At 47.1% G+C, this 26,086-nt stretch overlaps 1 protein-coding gene across 1 annotated transcript in view; it reads left to right on the plus strand.

The window, feature by feature from the left end:
• Positions 1 to 3,247: 3,247 nt before the first annotated feature.
• The window catches only part of LOC8028088 (metabotropic glutamate receptor 1), a 30,951-nt gene continuing 8,112 nt past the window's right edge, over positions 3,248 to 26,086 (plus strand). Inside the window, exons 1-3 of the mRNA XM_029982865.4 lie at positions 3,248 to 3,491; positions 11,980 to 12,215; positions 18,344 to 18,623. Coding sequence (XP_029838725.4) covers positions 3,376 to 3,491; positions 11,980 to 12,215; positions 18,344 to 18,623 — 632 coding nt within the window. The 5' untranslated portion in view covers positions 3,248 to 3,375. The remainder of the gene's footprint in view (positions 3,492 to 11,979; positions 12,216 to 18,343; positions 18,624 to 26,086) is intronic.

Below are 26,086 nucleotides of genomic sequence, written 5' to 3' on the forward strand. Positions count from 1 at the left end.
CAGTGCACCATGGAACAACAGTGCTTGAGGCGAAACCGTTCTTCACGAGTTGAAAGAGCTCTTAGGGCATCGAAGAACCTTTCAAGAAAGGATTGTGCTTAAAGTGTAGAAATTATCAGAATTTCAAACAACCAAAACTCATAATGAAATATGAAAAAATACAACCAACTGATAACGAAACATAAACATAAGCATTCGAAAACTAACTCAGTTCCTTCTTCGGGGACGACTGTATCCGTTAAGAAGCAGCTTCCTTTGTTTCTGTGAACGGTTATAACTTGAACGTGCAGTAAAGGAAGCTGCTCAACCCTCAACAACCGCAGTCGCCCCCCCCCCCCCCCCCCCCCCCCCCCCACCCCGAAGAAGAGATTGAAATGCTTTTAAAATGTTGGGCCCGTCGCACATTTCGGCGTTTTTCGGTATGCTTCTTAATTTGAACACAATTGGGCACCAACCGTAGTCGGTGACAGGTTAAGAACGCAGTAGATATACTTTCGGCCTCCAACAAGCGCTCCTTTGATCCGTTCTTCGGTTTGAGTACCGACTGATGCCAGAATCTTAGTATAGAGAGTTTTAGTAGATCGTTCCCATGACTCTGGTACCGGTAACCGATTCTCCACACCGCCGCCTTTGCGCGTGCATCGTATTGTTATCGGGTTGTATCGGAGGTGTCGGAACGATCTACTAAAACTCTCTATTGACTGTATGAGGAGCGAAATAAAATGCTCGAACTCGCCACGCTTTTCATTTAAAGGTGTCGACGACTATAGGGAGAGCAAGTCGTCTGCTTCTTGTGCAGAGTGACGTCAGAACGACGCCGAGTTCTGGTTGGCTTTGATGGGAAAGATTGTGGGTAGACCTCAGTGCCAGACGCCTTGAGATCTACCCATTGTTTTTTTTGTTTTTTTTTTTTTTTTTTTTTAATCAGCCAATAAGAGCTTGGCGTTCTGACATCATCGCGACCCCTGTGCAAGAAGCAGGCGAACTTGCACTCCGCGTACGTTTAACCAAAACCACGGTGAAAGAAAAGAGAGGTGTCTGAACTAGAGCACCGCACGGGCCGGAATCGCTAGGCCCGGCCCGACCCAGACCAGTAGAGACACTGCCCGGGCCTGGCCCGAACCTGAGCAATTTTTTTTTTCTTTTTTTTTAATATGAGCCTGAGCCCGATTTGAGCCCGACAGTTTATAAACATGAGCTCGAAGAAGTTCGCAGGCTTTAACCTTAAAACTGTCTAAGCATAAAGCGCGCACTCTCCCACTATGCTGGTGGAATCCATACGTTTTTTTTTTTTGTTTTTTTTTTTTAACCACTTTAAGGCCTTCCAAGTGCAAGACGCATTTTTGTTATTTCTTTTGAACGGCACCGTAGTGACTTCGAATTTTACTTGTCTCTTTTTATTGAACCAAACAACGAGTAAGAACGTGAACCGGTCCACGGGCACTCTCCCGAGCGCGTACGTGTCTGGACTTCGCGCCCTCTGGGGTAAGCCTTAGCAAGGCCAAACGCCCGGGCAACCTTCCACACCGCGCCCCCTCCCCCGCGCCCTCTGGGTTAAGCCTTAGCAAGGCCAACCACCTGGGCAACCTTTTCCCCACCGCGCAGTCACCCGTGACCAAGGGACCGAGCGGGTCCCGAAACGTCGGGCTTATGCGTTTTTAATAAAACTTTGGTTAGAGTCCTCAAAAACTATGTCAATTTCTCCCTAACCAGAGAGACCTCTGTCGAAAATGTTTACGTTTAAAAGATCAATGAGCACACTTTTCGTTATCAACAATTTCCGGCACACGACTGCCGAGGCATGGGCAGAAAAACGTTTCGTTCAAACCCGAGCCCGAGCCCTAGCCTGAGAAAACGCGTGCTGCCCGACCCGAACCCGGCCCGCGGGCCGGGCCGGGCCGATCTTGGGCCCTCGGGCTGGCCCGGGCCCGTGCAGTGCTCTAGTGCTCTAGTCTGATCAAGGCTAGCCAAGGCGGCAACTCTGCAGGCTTGGGTTTCGTGCATAGAAGCACTATCTGTTTAGGGACATTCGTACAAGGCCACTAGGGCAACTGTAAATGCTCCAGTTGCGGAGCAGAGTATCGCGACGGTTTCCAAATTGTTGGCTTCAAGTATTGCGGGAGAAGCGAACGTCACTCCTGCAGGAGAAGCGACGCGAGCAACATGATGCAGCGATTCACCGCGCATGCAGCGTCGTGCATTTCCCGGATCCCTCAGATGGGCACTCGTTCTAGCATTCGAGGAAGCGCGCAAGCTGATTATGGCCGCTTTCAAACTGCGCTCGCGTTATAAAAATAGGGCAGTTCCATAAACTTATTGAGGCGCGCACAATGTCTGAAAGTTCAAGATGCTCCCTGTTCGTCACGTTTCAGTGCAAGATCTATGTTTCGCAAGCGCAAAGCGAAACATATGTCCCGCCTCAAGCCCGGCGATCCCGAAGGTGGCATTCCCGCGAGCGCGGAAGTCAAAATCGGCGCGTGTAACCCCTTCTCCTCCAGTAAGGAGTTTACAGAGAAAGAAAAAGGAATGTTATACTCTGTCATTTAGTTACATGGGCCACGTGCGCAACGCGCCGCGTAGGGGCCTTGTAAACTTGTTCGCGAATTCCCGGTGAGAAGCTCGCTAGGAGCGCTTCTGTTTTCGTCACACTAAAGCGCCTGTAACCTGAGAAAAGTGGCGCCATTCATTGTTGTGGAAATGCTCGAGACACGTGCCGCGCGCCCCTTCGGGAAAAGCATGGCGTCGAAAAATATAGCTGAAAGCTGCGCTGTGCCGCCATGATCCTCCCAAGGGCAGCACGCCACATGTGCCTCGTGCATCGAAGCATCTTGCGCTACTTTGGAAACATGAATGGGCTCTACGCCACTCTGGGCAGTGCACGTGCTACCCACGCAGTTATGTTTTAATTTCAATAGTGCATAAAAGCTTGGCATTGCACGTGCCTGCACCCACAGAGGAAGTTAAACCATCCTCACTCTGGTTTGTGAAGAAATTCCACAAGGCGGCGATGGCCCAAACTTCTCGCCGCCGAACAGGGACGGTTCCTCGACTGGCTCAAATCGGCCTCGTACTAGCCCAGGCGTGTTGCGCCACCTCACGGCGTTTGTCAGGAGTGCGAGCGAACCTTCGCCGCTCTTTCTCTACGGCGAGGTGGAGCCGTTCATACACCTCTCTCTTCCACCTTGGCGAAAAGCCAGCATCGCCCTAGCCTTCATCTCGCGAGTGAAACCCTGCATTGCAGAGGACGGCGCCAGCCGTGAGGGCCTGGACACCTTTAGGGCGTTGGCAACGCAGCGCGGGATCTGCCTGTCCCAGTCCCTGCCGGTGCCCGCGGATGCCGTCGACGCCGACTACGAAGACACGGTCACGGCCCTCATGGACACGCCCAAGGCCAAGGTGGTGATATGCTTCTGTGCCACGGGCACTGTCAAAGGACTTCTGGCCGCCATGCGCAGACAGAACGTCTCCGGCCACTTCATTCTGGTCGCCAGGTAGGCTTGCGCCTCGATCATCACTCGCGACTACCTGAACAACGCGCCTAAAGTACAATGGTGACCAAACTTCTACGGAACACGCAAGCCGTGTCTTTTCTCTTGCAAGCGCTATACTGGCGGCGGGCACGAAACGGTTTTATGACTAGTCAGCAAACTTTCTCGTAATGCCACATCAAAGATGGATGGATGGATAGATGCTCACAGCTGTATCATTTATAACAGGCGGTAGCTTGCGCCACCTATAGCCTAGAAACCAAAAAGGGCCAAAATTATGATTACTACTCTCGCCCTTCTAAGCCAATTTTCTTTTCCCTCAGCCTTTTTCTATCACCAGTCAGTTTGAGATAGAGCACTGCACGGGCCTACTTTTTAAAGCCCGAGCCGGGCCCGCTGACTCTTACGCCGGGGTAGGGTGTACTAAAACTGAGAGGTGTGCTGACCACATCGGCATGTCCATAGGAGCTGGGTGTCGAGTGGCCCAATTCTGCCGAGGTACCTGGGGTAGTGCTGCCAATCGAACGGCGAAACTGTGTGAGAGCGAAAAAAATGATCTCGTTGCCATGACACCCCGGTACACCGTGGTCTTTCAGCACGAGCGACAACCTCGCTGGAGCTCTGCGCGTGTGGAGCATGAGGCGGCACGAGCAGTCTTTGCCGTGCCCACGGGTCGACGAGTCATCTGCCGGCGCCGCTTGAAACCATAGTGAGAGAGAGAAAGAGGGAGAGTGAAAAGCGAACTTTATCTGCACGTCGCGAGGAGCGCGCTGTCCTCACCTGAAGAGTATTATCTTACACCGTGCTCTGAGCCGGCTTGCTAGAACAGCGTGACTGGCTGAAAGAAAACAGTGTAAAGGGTGGAGCGCGCGAGCGTCTTGAGACGCGGAGTCCCGCTCGGCTCGTGCGCTGGCTTCGGCAGTGCTTTCTTTCCCCGTCTTAGTTGAGACGCTGTTTCTGGCAAGTCGGCCCTGGTTTGGAGCGCACGTTCGCGTTTGGTTATTCTTTACTTGAATATTGGCGTGACGAAAACCTCACACGCGCAATGTTTTCAGTCACCGAGAGCTAAACCTTTTCACTCTAGCGACGCTAATACCCCTGTCAGACGGGCTAGTTTAGTGTCACTACAAGCGAGTGCACTTCGCCCTTGGTGTCATTTCTGTAGTGTGCCAAACGGCTCCTTCCTGAGGAACACACTTCGCTTGGAGTGAGTTTGACGAACTCACTTCGCTCGATAGAGCGCGTGGAATCAGTAGGAGTGTCTCAACAGTAAAACATAACAACACAGAAACCAAAAGCGTTGCGTAAGTCTTATTTTATAAAGAAAAAGAAATTCGCGAAAGAGACGGCATGTAGAAGAGTAACATTGCAAAAAAAAAGTAGTGGGGTGGACTTGGAGTTTAGGCTTACCTGAATCAAGATTAGCGCAGTGGTGAATTGGTAAAAGACGACGACAAAGTCAGTCATTCATGGCTGTCTTGGTTAGCAGAGAATGATAGAGTCTACTTTTGTTTCAGCATGTAATTATTTGAGACGACACGATAATTATGATCTGATTAGGCAGTGTCAGGGCCTCCTCGTAGGCTTTCGTGGAACGAAGCGGAACGCCAAAGTTGGATATGCTTCGTTCTTTATATTGGCTTGCGATCATCGATCAGAATCATCCAATTAGCGTAAAAATTGTTCATTAAAGCAACGCTGTTTTAGAGCACAGCTCCTAGGCACCCCTTTCTGAATTAAGCGGCGTCGGCGTAACCGCGCGTTGCATTAAGGGCTGTTTCCCAAAATGACGTCACACGTGACGTCACGTGTGACGTCACGAGGGTAAACTTTTCCCGCTAAATTTTGCGGTAAAAGTTTTTTGCTCAGTTTAGTGGAAAATTTTTCCGTTAAATTTAGAGGAAAAATTATATCCGTTGGACGTCACATCTAAAATTTCATATGACGTGTCATGTGACGTCACACGTCAATTCAGCGGGAAAATTTCCCGGCTAAATTTAGCGGGAAATTTAGCGAATTTTTTATGCTAAGTGGGATGGGAATAGGAGAGGAGGGTACGGAGGGGGAGCAGCTGGCATACCCTCCCACTCGTACCCTTCCTCCCTCCTCTCAAGAGCTGCGCTCCAATTTGTCATTACAGAGAATTGCAAAAGTCTAATTTTTTTAACGTGTCTTTATTAAGGGGTATCGGTGGCCGAGTGGGCTAGCGCCCATCAGATCGGAGTACGTGGAGAGAAAGCTCGCGCTGGAGAACCCAGTGATCCTGAGCTCAATCCTCAGCCCTGCCCGAAGAACACACTTCCAATGAAGTGAGTTCGGGGAGCACACTACGCTCGCTCCTGTAGACCGAGTGTGTAATCTCGATAGCAGTGTTCAAGGAGTAAAAATAATAGAAGAAATTAACGCTGCGTAAAATTAGTATTATTTTGATAGGAGTAATATTAGATGCGCACTTGTTTTCTGTTGCTAAGTAAGGAAAGTAGTGCATTGTAGAAAAACAAGCGGCTAATCTAGTTCCCAGCCTTGGCCCCTGCGCGACGGCCAGCGACGACCAAGAGGCACCTGCGAAACTCCACCAGGAATCTGAAGGTGGCAGGAGAGACGCGAAAGGCTTGATTGAAATGGAACTCGCCCTAATGGGGCAAGGTGTCTTCGAACCACCGTTCGTTCCCCTGGAAAGTCCACCGTTCTCGACTGATCACGGGTAGGTTGTCGGTCATGAGAGCGGCTACGGTGAAGGCATTGGCCTGCAGCTGCTGATCGATGTCACTTGACATTCTTGCCTGTGCGTCGGCATCCAGGTCCAGCTGCCTCTCATCTGAAAGGCGTTGGGCTCTTCCGGAAAAAAGTGAACCAACCACGCGCTTCCACTGTCCAACATCGCGGATATCGCCCTCCATCTCGTCCTCCACACACTCCATGATGTTTCGTTGTGGCGAGTGGCCGCCGTGCGAGTGGCCAAGTGGGCTCGCGCACACCAGCTCGGAGCACGCGGAGCGAAAGCTCGCGCTGCAGAACCCAGGGTTCCTGGGTTCAATCCCTACTTCTGCTCATTTCGATCTATACTCCGTTTCACCTTATGTTGTACCGCAGACAAGGCTAGAAGCGCGAGCTCATAGCGTTGGGAGCTACTCTTAACGCACGAGAGCTTGTGCCGCCGAGATGCGCCCTGAGCAAAGAGCTCACGCTTGTAGCCTTTCCTGCGGTACATTATAAGGTGAAACAGAGTATAGATGAGCATTGTACCGGCGTGCGGACGTGTATCACTAGCTTGTAATGGCTGATCGTAATGATCACGTTGGATTTAAATTTGGATTAACTTCGTGACTTAGCGCAACAATGTGTGGTAACGTGTTTCTAATAAGACGACGAAGTTATTTATAAGAAAATGCGTATGCACTGTAATAATTTGCTTGCCCATTACTTACCCATCGTCATTGCCATCATTTTGGAGTGACACTAAGTTTTCCCGTGTAGCACCAACACACTTGAAGTGTGTTGCGGCGGGCTGAAGTGCACTCGCTTGTAGTGACACTAAACTATAGCCCGTCTGACAGGGGTATAAAACGTCTTAAATTAGTCGTGTCACATATTTAGAGCACACCACCACCGCTAGGGGCTATTTCGCGGCCTGTGGTTGGCCCCGAGATGCTCGCCTATTCAAACCAATATATGGCCAAACTCTCTCAATAAACGGCTCTGGTCACGGGCCTTGCTCCCACGCTCTGATTGGCTCATTGGGCCGCATTTTTCTCCGTTTTCCGAGCGGTTCCAGACTTATAGGTGAAAAAGCATAGTTTTATGTGACATCAGGACGGCAAGGCAACACTGTACTTAGTCTCACATCAGAAAGTTTTAGGGATCCACATGCACTGCCGCAAAAGACTCGCACATGCGCAGTTCGTACCGGAGGGCCCATCGTACCGTATCGGATTTACAGAAACGGTTCCCTAAAACTCCCTATAGGTCAGACCGCACCCTACGCTACGATACAATCGAGCCAACCAAGCAGCGCCAGCGTTAGGGCCCTCGTCGTTCAAAGTACTGTCCAAACGGGATACTACAAAAGTCGCGAGGCGACACGACTCCGTCAAAAATCGCGGAAACTGAAGCGTCTGGCAGTCCAATGTCTGTTTGGACACCAGCCAAGCGAACATCACGATCTTCCTCCTCGCTTCCTCCTCGTTTCGGTGACCTCGGTGTTAGTCTAACGTCACACGCCACCCTTCCACAAAGTTCATCTGTCCTGCCGGGCCCTCGAATCCTTGGCCGTGTTCCAAAATTTACTCGATCTTACTGCAGGGTAAGTAAGGGTTTTGTACCTTTCCTTCGAAAACCTACCCGCGTCCAGCGTCGCTCTATCTGTGTCATCACGTGACACCACCCGCCGGAGTAGCCCGCTCTGATTGGCTCTTTGGGTAAGATTTCGAACCAGAGCCCTTCCCGTTCTCGTTTTTAGAACCTAAAGAGCAGCGGAAGCCTTGACCGCCGGAGTAGCCCGCTCTGATTGGCTCTTTGGGTAAGATTTCGAACCAGAGCCCTTCCCGTTCCCGTTTTTGGAACCTGAAGAGCAGCGGAAGCCTTGACCGATTGGCCGACAGTCAACAGAGCTTGTTAGTGGCTGCCCGGACCCACGTGATGAGCATGTTCAAGTCCGCCGTGAAAAACACAAACAACCCTTGACAAAAAAAAAATAAAAAAAAAAATTTCCCCTCAACAAAAAAAAAAAAAAAAACGGACGGAAGCTGTGCGCCGCACGTTGCCATGTCGGAGTCGCATCGCCTCACGATTTTTTTAGTATCCTGTCTGGACAGGCCTTTAGTGCGTTTGCTGTCGCCGTCTAAACTGGTCATTGCGCACAGAAAAAAAGCACCGGATTATGGGGCAATTCACTGAGCATGGTTGGTGTAACCGGGAATAACAAACCTGCAAAGTGCATCAGCTTCGTGACGATGCACGGATGGCTGGATGGGTGCCAACGGCTGTAGCCTTTATGAGGGGCGGTAGCTTGCGCCACCCAGCCTAGAAATTTGGTTTTGCGCGCTGCTTGATTGACTCCATCGGATCGCAGCTTCGGTTGCGGTTGGACTTGGAGTGAAACGGAGTATGCTAGGAGTAGGGTTGGGCTGTATCGCGATATAAATGTATCGTGATAATATTTCACAAATAATTTTAGTATTTATATTTGTGTATCGCGATACAATTTTTTAATCAGTGTCGGAATGCATTTTTGGTGTATACCTTGTATCGCGATACAATCCGGGGCCAATGTATCTCGTTACAATGTTCGAGAAATCAGTGACCCCCAAGCAGAATCTCAAAAGATTGTTTCCTTTGTGTGTACTTCTTCTTCTTCTTCTTTGTGTGTGTGTGTGTGTTTCAGAGGGGTAGAAGGTACAGTAAATAGGACCTTGAGACTTGGTTATCATTCAGACCAAGGTTCCTTTCCTGAACATCGCACTCCAAGCCCCATTCACAAGGGCGAGCGTAAAGTTCTTTTCTTCAGATCATCGGATAAAAGAACGACTTCATATAAAGGCAAAGTGTTGAAGTGACTGCAGAAAAGGTACCGACAATAGGACTAGAGGATGCTGACCGTTCGGAGATATTTCAGTAGGCGAATTCAGGGGTTCGTGGGATATTGCTTCTAAGGCGTGCAATAAATCTAAAAGAGAACTGTACTGCATTCTGCACGGAAAGTATTCGGGACGGACAGCATTCTGGAAGGAAAGTATATTTGGGTAGACGAATTTAGAATTGCGTGTGACATTGCTTCCAAAGCGCGCAATAAATCTAAGGGAGAACTGCACTGCATACCGGACGGAAAGTATTTCCAACCTACCGAAGACTCGCTTAGTTCCTGCAGCTTTGTGTTAAAAAACAAGAAGACAATTCTACGCGAAAATAATTTCGGGCTCCAGAACGCCCAAGTTCAACTTCAATCTTTTCCTCGCGGTTAGCATGACTTTTGTTTTTACTGGATGACTCTTATTTCGCCTTAGAAGGAAACCTTGTCAACGAAGCCTACCAATGACCGCCACCAAGCGAGATCTTTATACACATAAGAAACCCGAAAAAACAATATATGCATGGTTTAAAACTATTTCATTGTAAAAGCGGTCTTCGTTCGTTTTGATGTGAACCCCTTGACAGATGTGGGTAGCTTAATCTCGTTCACTAACACGACTATTTGCGTAAATCGGCACCGGCTGAAAGACGAGATGTATAAAAAGCTACTTCTAATCAAATGTAGTCCAGTGTTGTAGCAAAGTCGAAAGTTTACTTTTGTTTTGTATTGCTTTGCTTTCATATGAAATGATAAAATATGAGTAAAAAGTTGTTTCATTTTTTTAATCATATTTTTTGCCGGTAATACAAGAGTTCACATAACACAAAGCTATTTAAAGAAAAAATTGTACGTGAATATTACTGCCCCGGTCAAATGTATTCCTGTATTTGTACTCCCAAATACTTTTTCGATTTTTCAAATGTATTTCTGATACGTATCGCGACGCTTTTGCACGGATGTATTTCAGTATAGGTATTTGAGAGGTCTTCGTCGCGTATAACAGTATTTGTAATTCCAAATACTATTTAGAGTGTCTCAGCCAAGCCCTGGTGGAGAGAGAGTCGTCTGCTTCTTGCACAGGAGTTACGATGACGTCAAAACGACGCCGACCTCTGATTGGCTCTGATTGAGAATGAGTACACCTTAATATGCTAGATACATCAAGGTCTAATCACATTTTTCTTTTTTTAAGCCATATAAGCGTTTGGCGTTCTGACATCATTGCAACCTCTGCGTAAGTAGCAGACGAACTTGTGCTCCACGTAAGAGTATTTCGACATTTGGTCACCGGACTTTACTAAACTCTTGCTTGCCTAAAATATTAGACCGGGACGACTCGTAGCAGGTGTCACTAAACATTAACAAACGTTCTGAAATGTATGTAACCTGAGAAATAAATTTTTTTTTTTATCTAATTCATTAAGCATATTGTAGTATCCCGAAGTCACTTTACATAAGTACTCTTGGCGTTGTCGTATATTTATCTTACAAGTATTCAGGCGTGGAGATTTTTCGTGCGAAAATTCCGAACACGCTTTTAATCGAGTCATATTTACAATTTACGTGGAGTAAATGCACTTGTTTCTCGAAACTATAGCGTTTAACGCTTTTGGCATGTTCCAAATTTCGTGTAATTTTGGATTTTTTTATTTATTTATTTTTGCTTAGATATACAGTGGATTCTTGTAACTTCGAACTCGACGGGGACCAAAACTTTTTTTCGAATAATGCAAAGTTTTAATTACCGGGAGTTTCCTTCCTAGAAACACATATAACGGGACCTGCATGTTAGTTTATATATACCGTTTATACTGTATAAAGACACGTGCTCTAGTGAATAAAATTCGTATTTGTTTTAATATGGACAGCTTCGTATATTTCGCCCGCTCTTTGAAATCCAACCATTCGAACTTATTTCAACCACGCCGAAGGGCACCGCACGATATATATTGGTTCGCTCCACTTTCATGCACGGTTTAAGGGGGATTCAACCGCTATTTATTTGTACCCTTTTCCTCCTAGATGGCGCAGAATTTTTCCGGAACAAACGAGTTGCACGCTCGCAGCTGCGCATGCAGGTCGGGCGCTCGAGGTGGGCTCGGGCCACGGGGCTGTTCGCAGCCGATCTCGAGCTAGATCTTCTTCGCGCTGCCCGTCCGCCGCTGCCAGAAGCGGCCAAAGGGCAGCGCGAGATACGAGCCAGCACATACGTAGATCATAGTGGCTTACAACACGTAGAATAAGCTCGGATTTCCGAATGGATTCGAAGTTGCTACCACGTTTGAACGTGGTAGCAACTATTTTATGCGGACCATGGCCAGCTGGCCATGGTCCGCGTAAAATATGGTATAATATTTTTCCTGCAAAGGCGCAGTAGTGTCAGACAATAAACAGTCCACGACACCGGAGTTCCTCTGTCAATAGAGAGTTTCAGGGAACCGCTTCTTTTCCACCGCCGATAGGGATGGGCCCTCCGGTACGAACTGCGCAGATGGGAGTCTTCTGTGGTAGAGTATGCGCAGTTTGTACCGGAGGGCCCATCTTACCCTATCGGATGTGGAAAAACGGTTCCCTAAAACTCCCTGAAGTCACATGTTTGAACGGTTGAAACTGTCCCTCAATACGTAAGTTAATCAATCAAACAATCAATCAGTCTATGTTTATTTAAAATATTTGCATAGTACTAAAACCGATCCTCCCAATTGTTGTTGGCGATGTTGTTGTTGTTTGTTTGTTTAATAACATGGCAAACTATACCCCGGCTCTTTTTTTTTTTTTTTTTTTTTTTTTTTTTTAACAATAACCGGTTCGGTTGCGGTCGGACTTTGAGGGAAACGGAGCATAAGTAAGACCACGACGCACCGACGCATTGTACATAAAACACGGTTCCCGTACGACACCCCCCAACCGTATCACGTGCAGTGACGCCTGGACGACCGATTCGACGAAACTGGCCGATCTAGAAGAAGACGCTGTTGGCAGTTTGGTGCTGCGCGTGCACTCGGATCACGACGCTGCCTTCGAGTCGTACTACACGTCCCTAGACCCTTCCAAGAACTGGAGAGACCCCTGGTTCCCGGAGTTCTGGGAGACCAAGTTCCGGTGCAGCCTGAACGGGACGCCATCCGACGACAACACGTACCAGAAACCATGCACAGGTATGCACTCGAATAAATGCTGCCCCCCGTAAAAATATCATATGTTTCTCTATAGGGCAAGTTCCTGACTAACGGCGGTCATGTATACATTGGTCTCGCATAGTACGCAGCCGAAAGACCCGTTTCGCCGCACATTTATGTGTGCCTAGCCGGGGTCATCCATAAATAGGCAGGCATCAACACTCGGATGAAAAAAGTCAGTTTTGCCGCTACAATCATACTGCTTTTGCATCATACAAAAGGGTGTGTTTCCGCAGACACGATAAAAGAATGATTGGCGGATACTTCCCAAGCATGTTCCAAGCATATTTGCTTCACGTTGACAGACAGCTCTTTATGATTAATGTGACCATCGTACCAGGAGGAAACAAACAATGTCTGCATGCAGACCGTTTTTTTTTTTTTCTTGATGATGTATTAAGAAGTTAAGAGGCCGAGAAAGACGACGTTCCGTCGCCGTCTTCCTGTTTTTTTTTTTTTTCTTTTTTTTTTTTTACATTGTTGCGTTGTGATTTGTGGAGCTGGATTGGAAGATTGCTTCAGCGGAGGATGAAGAAAAAGGTGGCTCGTTCGAATACTTAAATAATTACGGCAGGACAATCTCGGTTGCCGATCTCGTTAGTAGTTGTTGCAAGTGCACGAAATTGACATTCCTTATGAGTTAGGCGTGACACGAGTCTAATTGTTTAAAACCAGTCAAAATTATTGTCAAGATATGCTAACAATGGTGTGGAGCATTTAGTGAATATTTACATTCGTATTGCAATTAAAAAACGTACGCGACCAAAAGCGTCGCTGTGGTCGGCATTCGCGACTGGCCAAACCATAGCTTCCTGTATACTGATAATGCCTGCCCAATCACCAGATCACGGCGAGACGAATCCTGCCAATCACGGCGAGGCAAATCCGGTTTGCGACGTCACGAAACAAAAATATAAAGGGGCACTACCGAGACATCTCGACGTTAACACCTACATTTTTTAGTGCGGCGTTTACATTCCTGCTACATTTTTGTAGTTGTCTTCGAGCTTTTCTTCCAATTCATGTTAATAAAACAAAACGGGATAGTACTGAATTTAATGGAAATTGCTAATTGTCGAATTAATCAGTCAGACTGCGGTGTAAAGATCCCTTCGTGCCTTTTGCCTAAACTATACCACCTATTTCCAGAAGTATGAAGTATTGAGCCCCAGCTACATAAAAAAAGTGTAAAACATGAAATGTTTTCAACGCTATCCCCCAATCCAAACATGTTGTCCCCAATCGTATCATTTTAGTATGGAAATTGATGTCACGAGACCTATACACGAATTCAGTTTTCCCGCTAAATTTAGCGGGAAATTTGATGACACGTGACCTGACGTCATTGGACCTTCATACCAATTCAGTTTCCCCGCTAAATTTAGCGCGAAATTGACGTCACATGAACTACACACCAATTCTGTTTCCTCGCTGAACTCGGCGGGAAAATTGATGTCACCGAACCTGCCGTCACATGAGCTATACACCTGTATAGGTGTATAGTACAACTATACATGCCAACTATACACAAGCTGTCGATGCTCTATATGCAGTCGGCCCTGAACTTTAGATATAGTCAGAGCCTGTTACCTTTACGGTTGTCTATAACAATAAACTCGCCTCCGTTGTTCATTGCCGAACCGAGTACTCGCTGTCTCGGGAAAATTAAACTCTGCACTGTCCGACACAAAGAGCACGACCCCGTAGCTTTTTTTTTTTTTTTTTTTTTCTATTTTATCACATTGTAGTTTTTTAGATGGGAGAGATAAAGCGGAAAACGCCCCCGGTCGCCTGCATACGAGCTGACTGCGTCAAGCTTGGTAAATTTATTAAAGGATTGTCTGCGCCGTTCAATGTAATTTAATGCGATGATGAAAATGAGAAGTGTCAGCGAAGCGACTCTGGGCGACGCGCACACAATATTATCTGCACGCTTTCACGGCTTCCTATCGCATCAATTGTATGGCCGTCACGAGCTGCCTTTTTTTTTTTAACTTCTACAGTTATTTTTCCTGTTTGTTTTTATTACAAAAAAGAGAATAATATAGCACATAGTATAATATGATTACAGGTCTGTTCACACATACAGCACAGCGCTTCCTCAGTGCTATTGGTCAGCGCTGGAACTATTGCGTTAACCTTGATGATGCAGCGCTAACTTTGCGCTGTTTGAGCGATACAGCGCTAAAACAGCTAGCACTGCATGACTGCTAAATTACCTTCAAGTCAGCGCTGCGTCGGCGCTGCTCCAAGAGTGTTCATTTAGCGCTGCAATTAGGGTGACCACCCGTCCCGCGACTGGCGGGACTGTCCCGCATTGAGGGCTCGTGTCCCGCGTCCCGCAAGAAATTCCCAAATCTTCAAATTGTCCCGCTTTTCACATTGTCGTAAAACTCACAACGCAGCTTATGGCGCTGCCGAACAACGGGGCACAGAGAATTAAGCGCGGAGATCGCTGGTGAATGCGTGAATCGCGATGATACACCATTTTCCATCCACGCAACGTGGGAAGCGACCGTCGTTCTTGCAGGAGGTCTGTCGCGCATGCGCTTTCGTGCCTTTCTTCCCTTGGTGGCAAAATATTGCAAGGGAAAATTGCTCACAAAAAGTTGAAAATACATTATTTTAATTATTTTCAAATCGTGCTGCGTCAATGCGAAAAGGTTGCTGCGGAAAGCTTTTTTTTTCTTTTTTAGTAAAGACGATCACACAAGGCAAGAAGACTGTAACTCACAACGATCAAAAACAACAACGTAAAATTCGAATTTTGTGTAGGAGCATGTTGGTAAAAATACCAATCGAAAGGAAACGAGTAGACATAAAAGATTTACTGCTTCTTCTATCCTATTGATGCATTGAGCTAGGTTGCAGTCGATTTTATGTTTTCAACTCAGATAATGTCACATGTAGTAAAAATTATTCGAGCTTAATTGCCGCAATACAATTTGCAGCTGTATAATATGCTTTCAGACAAGACAGGCAGAGCCGCATTTCGTGGCATGTGTTGATAAATTCCCTCGAACAGTTATTTTTTTTTCATTGTTTTTTCTTAACCTGAGTCTGGGGCAGAAGGCGGAAAAACAATTTTCCTCCACCTGCTCCAGTCTCGGGTTAAAAGGCAGCATGGTAAACTTCCATCAGCCCGACTGCGCACTAAATTCTCCCCCCAAGGTCAGCGTGTCCCGCATTCCGCTAGCGGGAGGGTGGTCACCCTAGCTGCAATCTAGCTGTGAACCGGCAGTAATTCGCGATGCACTAATTACGTGGCAGCACTTAACGACATAATGAAAGTGGCGAGTTGCAATCTCCAACTTACTAAGCAGGTGGGCCACACGGAAACAATGATGTTAGCTGCACAATCTGGGACGGTTTCAATAAACCCTTTTTCAAAAGCCTGCACACCATCTAGTGGCTGCTCCGTCAATTATCCAAGCCCGCCATTGTTTGGGCAAATTACTACGAGCGTGCATTGGACACGAGGGCTGCGTCAGAGTTCGGCGAAGACTCGGATCCAATCAGACGCTTCGTCCCCGAGAAATGGCGACTACCAATGATGCTCGACGGACATCTGAAAAGGGACTAGGGCGTTAGTTAGAAAAGACTGGTGTGGTGAAGATGCCATGGGTATAGATGAAGCGCGCTCTAGGACGAGCAAGAGTCATGTAAAGAAGTGCTTTGGGAGGTTAAATGAACAGATTTAAAATCGCGACAGATTTAAGCACGGCAAGCGGTTAGCTGGAGAAAATGTTTTGTCAACGGGGACATTCCGAGGTATATTACTAGATAAATGAACACCAAGATATGTGCACTGAGTAGTAGTCTGAAGAGTGACACCATTAAGCGGCAATGTTTTTTCACCGCGTGGGAGGGAGATCGATCCCTGGCGCCGGTGACTGTCATGTTGTTGTTTCCAGACCGTCGAGAACACAACAAGCACTTCGTGGAAGCATATTCCGGCACCAATAAACGATAAAAAAAGAAGCGGTCTGTTTTTGTTGTAGACGCTTTCAGTGCGGGCAACACGGTTGAATCCGAGCTCTGAGCTACCACCACGGGGATGACGTCAAGACGCGTGCGTCTGCTCCATTGCAGCGTATGTTGTCGTCGAGCTACAGCGCTGGCGCTGGCTCGGGTCGGGCTTGGGATCCACTTACGGTGAGGTCGTGCGCAGGCCTTGTCTGCTAGCCTTGTCTGCTCAACCACCCTCGAAACGTTGAGCAGCGATGCACATCCGTAATCTGTACATCATGGCACTGTACATTCCTGTACGCGACGGTACATCTGTACAGTCGCTAACCATGCAATAATCACCTCGCCGCACCCTTCATTTTTAGATCTGTATCGATAAGTAATTAAGACGAAAACCCGGGGGGTGTTTTTTTTTTATTTTTTAATCAATTCGAACAAACGTGTCGTGTGGGAACATGCTTAGATTTCTTTTTTATACAATTTTTTTTTTTTTTTTAGCAGAGCGAACGCTAGAGCGGAAGCCTTGCCTCTCCTCTCTCCTCTTCTCCGGCGTTCGTCCTGCTAAAGTGAAAAGAGGGCTTTGCCAGAGGAGCTTGTCTTGCATTTCTTAATCTGCAACAACGTTAAGTTTAAAAGAAAAGAAGAAATTAGGAAAGAAAGAAGTAAACTGTTTTGTTTCAAAGGGCTGTCAAAGCATGCCTATAACGTAAAAATGACAGTACTGTAAGCGAAGTGAAAAGTTTTCAAGAATGGCCAAATTAGGAAAACAAACTTTACACATTCCAACACGCCGCGGATTGCATCTTTTCCTTTCAGACTGCTTACCTCCAGTTTTTCTCGTTTTTTAGGGCAGTTTTGTTTGTTTAAAAAACAAAGCTGCCTCATAATTCTTGCTTTTTTTTTTACCAAGTCTAAAGTTCCACCCCATAACATTCTTCGAAGCCACCTGCATGGAGTTGAATGGCTGGCGAACTTCACTAAGCTAACTCAGAATAGCGAAACATGCGTGACTATAATCACTGACAAGATAAAAACGGTAGGGTTTTCCAGTATACCCTTCCCATACAAGCGTTTGAGGGCGCGTTCATTGCTGCGTTTGTGTTATGCAATCGCACTTTCTGACTGACCGCAATTGCGCGCGAGAGCTGACTAGGCTGTGATTTAGCACGTGTGGACTGTGATTTTTGTAAACAGTGGAAATGTCTATAGTCCCACCTTCAACGCGAGCACTTTTGATAACGCTACTGCATCTCGTGGGCTTCGAGCTCGTACGCGCAGTCAAAACCCGAAATGAGGCAGCGAGCGCGTGCTAAAAGACCGGTCATTCGAAAGAGATGCCGTGCCGTCCTCCAGAGCCGCATAAAGAGAGAGTTTGTTAAGTGGGAGGAGCGGGCAGAGCCAGGTCGTGCACCAGACGCAGACAAAGGACTGGACATGTTCTCTTGTCCAACCAGAAGCTGAAAGTAATCCCTTAGCGGTGGTAGCAAGACATACTTTTAATAACCGCGTGAGAGTAGTAACTCTTCCCGAATGAAAATATGGTGACCATAATGTTTCGATTATGACCATGCAAAAAGATGGAAGAAACGAATGTGCCGCTGGAACTTTGGTTTGCTCGGACTGAGTCCGACAGCTCGGACGGCAGATGCCCGGCCCTCGGCGCCTGGCGCACGGATTACGTGCCGTGATGGAAACATCACGCGTACCATAATTTCAGTCACCAAGAGCTACTCCGACGCACTTATTTGGTTTCTCGCGACCACGGCCAGGGTATCCTTCGCGGCTTCTGGTTGGGTCCATTCGAATTTGTGAACGCGCCCAGCTCACTTTCGGCCAATGCCGCCTTCTCATTTACCTCCTGTACTTCCCAATTAATGACCAAACTCTCTCTATATATACGGCCCTGTCGTTCTCTTCGTAAAGAAGAGGAGGAGAGAAGAGCGTGCAGTGACGTCAGAGCACCAAGCTCTGATTGGAAAGATAGTGGGCAGAGACAAAGGCGGTTTAGCCTTTGTGTCTACCCACTATTATTCCAACCAGAGCTGTGCGGCCTGACATCACCCCCACGCTCTAATCTCCTCCTCTCCATCACGTATCTGTTCAGCGTCTGACAGCTTCAAACGTGCATCCCCACGCAGGCGAGGAGTGTCTGTGCGACAACTACGTGCAAGACCCCAAGCTAGACGGGGTCAGGAAGGGCATCTACCTGGTCGCCCACGCTCTTGACCGCATGGTGCGGGAACACTGCCCCGACAACGACACCGACTGCGCGCGCAAGGTGCAAGTCACGGCGCCGCAGTTTCTGGAGTACCTGGACAACGGGACGTCTCATCTCCTGAACGGAACGTTTCCCCCGTGCAACAGAACGCAGCACTCGGAGAACGGGACCGCTGGCTGCAATGCGACGAGTCCTGTTCGGTACGTCTCATGAATTGTTGATCTGTTTGAGGACGATAATTGTCATCGCAAGAAACTAACCAAACTGAAGAAATAACATTTGCAAAACCTCTGTTGTTGTTGTTGTTGTTGTTTTGTTCGTTTTTTTATGGCAATCACAAGCGCATCTCTGACTGCTATGCTTACCAAGTTCACGAGAGTGGTCCCTCAATTTCGGCCTGATGACGTCAGAAAAGTGTAATCCTTCTACATGCTGCAATCCTGGCGGTGTCACAACGGCAGAAGTGAATGCGGCAGTTACCTGTTCCGCTATGCAGCCAGACAATGAAAAGCAAAGGAAGCACGAAATGGGACGCCGCGACGACCGTCGTCCGCTCGCCTTTTTTTTTTTTTTTTTTCTTGCCAGCATTTTTGCGACCGACCGCCAGGATTGGGACACCGTGGTGGATGCATAGAGTTATTATAATGTACGCTAGAGGTTCAAGTGGCGCTAGTGTGCTGACGCAAATTGAAGCAGACAGCAACCAGTCCAAAATTGACTTCCGGTAATGCATTTCTATGGGAAAAAGTGAGTGCATTTTCCCTCTGCGCTCGATCATAAGAGCAAATATCCCGAATAATTCGTACGTTCCATGTAGCTTGGAACATTTCTTAGTCAGGCCGACGAAATAATTGGTCAGTTACGGTGTTTTTCTTTCAAATTCATCGCATTAAAAACGGTGCTGAAACGGCTTCCTACGTGTATTTATGTGCACTGTCGGACACTGTCAGCGCGAACACGACGTCGGCGCTTTTCAGCGTGGGGGATATACGTGCCAAACGAACGAAGAACATCTGGAAATTAAGAAAGACGGCAAGAACTACGCAGTAACACCGGATCAGTAACTACACGTGCATATACGATCAAAATTAATTGAAGGCCACGTAATCTATTCCTATTTTAAATAAGTAAGTACCGTTTTATTCTTTCTGCTCTGAGCGAAGCTGCTTGTTCTACGTTCAAAATATCACTCGTACGCTCGAAATCTTTGAGAACAAGTGCCCGATAAAAGCTGCCCGGCAGAGAAAACAATACGAAGAGACAACTTTTATAGCTCACGGACTTTATTCTCTACGTTTTGAACGTTTTTATCCGCTCATGCACGACGGGGTCATTTTTATATAGTGACAGGACTGGCATATTATCAATATATAAGCGTCACCGGATTGCTGGCGAGCCTTGAACACACTCTACATTCCTTTCGATTGTAATTTTGCTTTGAATCGTCGCTTGTTTTTACACACCTGCTGCGGAACACACGTTTGGGACTGAAATGTAGCGAAGTTAAACATCGCTCACTGATGAAGAAAAATGCGCTAACTAAAGCAATTACACTTTTACAATGTTAATTAAGACACATACTATTCGGTACGACCGAAATAACCCAAGTGTTCCATGTTATTTTCCGGCCAAGAGACAAAATGCACGCGCGTTTTCCCATAGGAATGCACAGGAGCACCGCAAAAGTAGACTGGTTGCTGTCTGCTTCAATTTGCGTCACGGAAGTCGCGTAGACACTAGCGCCAGTTGAACCTCTTGCGTACATTATAATAACTCTATGGGTGGATGGTGTGACACACCGGCCCCTGTAACGCAATGTGTTGCCACTTAGGGCGGTTCCCTTTGCTCCCCGGGATGCACATCACGTGGTAACAACGTCACGCTTTTGCGCGGAGCCGCGCTGACGTGGACATCTCAGAGGGATGGGGGAGCTTTTGCTCGGACTGCACAAACGCGTTCCGCCTTGGGTGGTATTTTGTTCGCGTGTCCGGCAAACTCAGAGTTTGCCCGGCGAGATACCGGCGATGGCATCGGTATCACCTAACTTGTTGTGGCTTGCGCTGTTGCGCATGTCGTCCGAGACAGAGTGTTCGATATTCATCAATGCCGTCCTCGAGCCGCTCCCCATATAACTGCATTTTGATTCCACGTCCTTTCTGTTGCAGCCACCTATTAAAGAAGCATCATTATTTTAGCAGCAGGAAGCAGTTCGTCGTCCTCTGCATCTAACAGGGCTGTGCCATAATCGCGTACCGGCGTTTCATGTACGCCTCCATTTTTCTATACTCGTCAGCGCGCACCGAGCCCTGTTGTCGAGAGTGCGACCGCTAAATGCGTCTGATAACACTGACATTCCTCTCAGCCCTGTCCCCCAGTGGGTCGGGTGTTAGGCGACGCCGACAAAGTTCGACCAAAGGAAAATTGGCGACTCCGTCGCCGGGGGGGGGGAAACAACAAATAATGTTTTTCCGTGTCTTTTTTTTTTTTTTTTTTTGCTTAATTTTTAAAGGTCTGCCTGGCGATCATCTTCACGACCTGGTGATAGAGAAACACATTCTCTTGGAACGGGAAATCAGGTTTCTGTTATTGTTTTTAGGCTAGGTGGCGCAAGCTACCGTCCGTTACTAAGGGTGCAGCCGTTATCATTCATCCATCCGACCGCCGTTGGTGTGAACGCTGGAGTCGGAGAGGGAGTCCCGCTGGTATTGCCGATCACTGACGTCACGCGCATCCTTCCCCGAAAAGCATCCCCTTGTAGCAACGTGTTCCTTGTTGTCAAAATAGGGAGTTTTCGTAAACCACGAAGAGGCCGCTACTGTGCCAGCGCGCCGCTAGCCTTGACTGAAGAAACCCGGATCTCGTAGCGGGTTGAGGAAAGTGTTGCGGGACGGCCGAAACGATCTACGACAACTCCCTAATGAATGCCTCGTCCCCAACCGCCCCACATAGCATCCGATGTATTCGACGTAAGAGGTGTTCGCGGCGTGAAATCTAATGTCGGATTGATCGACACTTGCCTCACGACCGAACTGACTCTACACGGTTCTGCTGCGCCTTTGCTAGGAGTCAGCGACTTCAGCAACCGTAGTGTTGAACTGGGACGTACCTTCCCTCTACTTCTTAATAATTCCTTCTGTTTGTCTGTTGGTGTGTGTGTGTGTTTTAATTTTATTTAACACCTTGGGCGGCGGGTTGGCAGGCGCACTTCTGTGCGGGTTTTCACCCTTCTGTACAGCTTTGCGCGCCACCGAGGATGTCCTTTTTATGTGCAACTAAATATTATATTTATTATTATTATTATTATTATTATTATTATTATTATTATTATTATTATTATTATTATTATTATTATTTACAGCGTGTCCCAAAAAAAATTACTTACAGTGCTTTTTTTTTTTTTGCAAAAAAACATATATTACGCATTGCTGAGCGCCTCTTCTCCGCCCGTATGTAGCGCTAGCCGTCCGAACCAGATGCCAGCCCAGTTTCATTCCAAATTTCAGAACTAGCCATTATCTCATCTAAGAAGTTATAAGCGATGTTTTGGAAATCTCAACGAGAAAATTGAGCCCGGTTTCGGTAACAGGCACCATTCAGCTCCATCCAGCTTTTTCGCATTGAAAGTTTCAGGAAATCCCTAATAGCTCTTGAACAAGGTAACGGTAGCTTTGGCATCTAATTCGGACCGCTACTGCTACATTTCCGAGGAGAATGAGCGTTCGGCGGTGCAAACCGCACAGTTTATTTTTTTTAATTAAAAAGTAAACATGTAATTTTTTTTTTTTTTTTTGGGGGGGGGAGGGGGGGGGGGGGAGGGGGGATTTGTACTTGAAATTTATATATGAAAGAGACAATAAGGTGAAAACTGTAGGTGGAAAATATAATCTATGTCTGCCTCATAAGGTGTCGTCATTCTGACTTCCAATAGCATGTCCGGTGCCATAAATGTAATTAATTGCACGGTGTTATTATTTGTCAAAGGGAAGCCGAAGCGGTTCTGCATGAGAGTCAAAACACTTAAGTCCTCCTCATTTGGCCTCCAGAATTACCAATATCGAAAATATGATTTTCTTTTGTTTTTCTCTTCTTTTTTTTTTTTTTTTTTTTTTTATTTAGAGCACGGAAGCTGCAAAAAAAAAATAATTTTCTAAGTACCTCTCACGTCACGTCATAAAGGGAGATTTCGGAATCTCCGCTCTCGCGCATTTTCAGCGCCTATCGACGCTATGCACGCGCACTCTTGCTGTTTTCAAAAAGGTCAGAAAAACTAGACGTCGCGACTGGTGTCAGTCCGGAAAAAGATACCTGGCAAGCTTGCAATTACACGCGCTGTCCACACGAGCGGCACGTGCTTGGCGTGGCGTAACAACTGGTCGGAGGTGCGTGTTTTCTTGTTTTCGCGCTTTTATATAAGAAGTATTCACTGGGCGCCATATTTGTGGGTGCTGTTTAGAGCGCATGCTCAGAACGAGCCCACATTAATAGGCTGCTAAGACCAGCAATCTTGAGGGTGCGGAATGCACGCTACAAAATAACTGTGGAAGCTCGCCATCAGCACGCGCTCAGCAGTCGCGCACACAGCTATGGCCGCCAGTGAGTACTTCCTATAGTTACATCAACGGGGAAAACGAACGTGATATTCGAATTCACGGCATAAAAATCGCAATGTTTGAGGGCGTCGTTTAAAGCGCATTCTCAAAACGAGCTCGCGTTAGTAGGCTGCCCAGACCGACAATCTTCATTGTGGGGAATGCACGTTGCAAAATAATTGTGGAAGCTCGCAATCAGCACGCGCTAAGCAGTCGCACACTTAGCTATGGCCGGCAGTGAATACTCCCTTTGGACCCTTTTTATGGCAAACGCCACCACGTGGTGGTCCAGTTTTGGACGTCCCAGAGAACTTCCGGTTTAGTAAAAGAATGAACAAAGACCACCTTAAAGGGGCCCTCCAATCATAATTAAGCGTCTACCTTTTTTCGCGGTTTCCACGTCTCCTAGGGTTCGGACAAGCCAGCGGGCACGGAGAGAGTAACTAAATATGAGTGCGACATAATTTAACCGGACGACGCGGAAACCTCCTCCACCTACGGGGGCGACCCGTGGTGCTGAAAGCGCGCGATATGTGACGTCTTTGGTCCTGGGCTTATTACTGGTTAGAGCCGCTGAAAGCTTCTTTTTAGTCGAAATACAAAATATAAGTGGCGCGAACCGTTTCAATTATTTATAAAAGCAGTTTTTCTTCACTATTTTAGATCAGAAAAGAAACAAATGCAGTTTATAAAGTACGGAAACAAGAAATGACCTGTCGACCCACCATTAAGCGGTGGAAGAGGTGGAGCATACTAGAAAGGTGTAGTTGGATCAGACATTAACAAGCGGCGAGCGTAGAAAGGTCCCGGATGTACGCGACGGCGCTGCGGTCATATGGACTGGAGGATCCGACCGGTTCCGAGCGTTCCCCAGGCCTTCGGCGAGCAGTTTTGGCCTGCGGCTTGGCCTTTTGACGGTATGGCAGCGCGAAGTGGCTTCCGTTCTGAACTGATCTTTACCCCGTGTTTGCTGTCGTTTGTGTCCAATGAAGTGTCATGCCGAATTAGTGATTAATCGCGCAGCAAATGTAATGCGAGCAACCCTGGCTGCCCGCTTCATACAGCCTAGCCAGAACATGCCTTAGTGGCGCCCTTTCGAGCCGTCGACTAGGAGTGCGGCAGCCGTGACCGCTCGCTGAGCTCACTACCCCTCCTCTAGTTCACGGCCACTCAAGGGGTGTCCAAACAGGACACTACAAAACGCACGACTCCGACAAATCGTGAAAAGTGAAGTGGACGCGCCCGCTTCAAGCCCGCTTCAATTTTCACGATTTGTCGGAGTCGTGCGTTTTGTTGTGTCCTGTTTGGACACCCCTTCACGTAACCAAGGACATCACGAAGGAGTTTATTTATTGCTTGTTTTTGTAATTTTAATTTGCTTATAACTTTTAAAATAAGGCGAAATTCGAGAAAAGAAAAGTTTCATTAAGTTACTACGTTCAGTGCGCTCAGGTTCGGTGCCAATTAAAACCGCTAAGAAAAGTCCTGAAAATCGGTAAAAAGAGCGAAGGAGTGCGAGATCTGTTAAAATGTTTCGAGTATTCTTGTAAACCAACTTGCCTCCTCCAAAATGTAATATTGTACAGCTGAAGGCCCTCGTTAAATCTCCAACTTTGTTGTCCGCGTAGCATTTATGCGTTCAAGCACTGTCCGCGTAGCATTTATGCTTCTTAACAAGCTCAACAGGCTTACAGAGACGGTGCTTCCGGAAGTCGCTTGGGACGCAAGCGGCAGTTCATGTTTGTTAACAGCAAAAAGGGTCTATAGAATTCACCTCTAACACAGCTATCACGAAAAACAACCACAGGTCTTTCCTGTTTTTTGTGCGTTTTTTTTTTTTTTTTCTTCTTGCAATTGAAAGTCTGTTATCAACACGACTGGTGTAGTTGAATGGTCTCCGGTCTCCGACTTAGGCGACAAATATTGTCCATCAATTCTTTGGTCGAGCAACTGCCTAAAAGCGCCAATATTCTGTTCGTGTTAATCGCGCCGCGCAGTGTAATATGGTTTATCATAAGTGTGCTAATCGTAATATCGTAATATTTAACTGCAAAAAAGACAATAAAACAACAACAAGAAACTCGAGCGATGACGTGATGGGCGCAGCGATGTTTTGCTTGCAAATCAAGCTGAGAGACTAAAGGCCCGTTCACACTCTTGCAACAAAGTACGACCGAGAGATACGAAACCTGTTGAAACCTCTTAAAATTTATTAGGACGAGAGAACACACTGGCACAATGGCGCCATCTATGTGGTGACCCTGGAACTGCATTTCACAGGAGCGAAGGTTTTGCGGGATTTCTGAGGTCCAATGTGCGTAATGCCTATGAGAAAGGCTCGTTTATAACGTTGACAAAAGTTTTTCGAGCCAAGAAAGAAAGGATAATCCCCGACAGATATAGAAAACGTGCCGGACCGCCAAGTTTACACTGCTACCCAATAGATGGCACCAGTGTGTCCTTTCGTTGTAAAATATATTAAGAGTTTCCAAGGCACCCGGTTCTAAAGGTCGCAAGTGCATGAGCGAGCCTTAAAGGCCCGTTCACACTCTTGCAACAAAGTACGACCGAGAAAGACGAAACCTGTTGAAACCTCTTAAAATTTATTAGGACGAGAGAACACACTGGCACAATGGCGCCATCTATGTGGTGACCCTGGAACTGCATTTCACAGGAGCGAAGGTTTTGCGGGATTTCTGAGGTCAAATCTGCGTAATACCTATAAGAAAGGCTCGTTTATAACGTTGACAAAAGTTTTTCGAGCCAAGAAAGAAAGGATAATCCCCGACAGATATAGAAAATGTGCCGGACCGCCAAGTTTACACTGCTACCCAATAGATGGCACCAGTGTGTCCTTTCGTTGTAAAATATATTAAGAGTTTCCAAGGCACCCGGTTCTAAAAGGTCGCAAGTGTATGAGCGAGCCTTAAAGGCCCGTTCACACTCTTGCAACCGGGTACGACCGAGAAAGACAAGGCCTGTTTGAAACCTCTTAAAATTTCTTAGGACAAGGGAACACACTGGCATTCTGGCGCCATCTATGCGGTGACCCTGGAACTGCATTTACCAAAAGC

The sequence above is a fragment of the Ixodes scapularis genome, unplaced genomic scaffold, assembly GCF_016920785.2.
Source record: "Ixodes scapularis isolate PalLabHiFi unplaced genomic scaffold, ASM1692078v2 PGA_scaffold2__306_contigs__length_199485367, whole genome shotgun sequence".
NCBI classification, from domain to species: Eukaryota; Metazoa; Arthropoda; class Arachnida; order Ixodida; family Ixodidae; genus Ixodes; species Ixodes scapularis.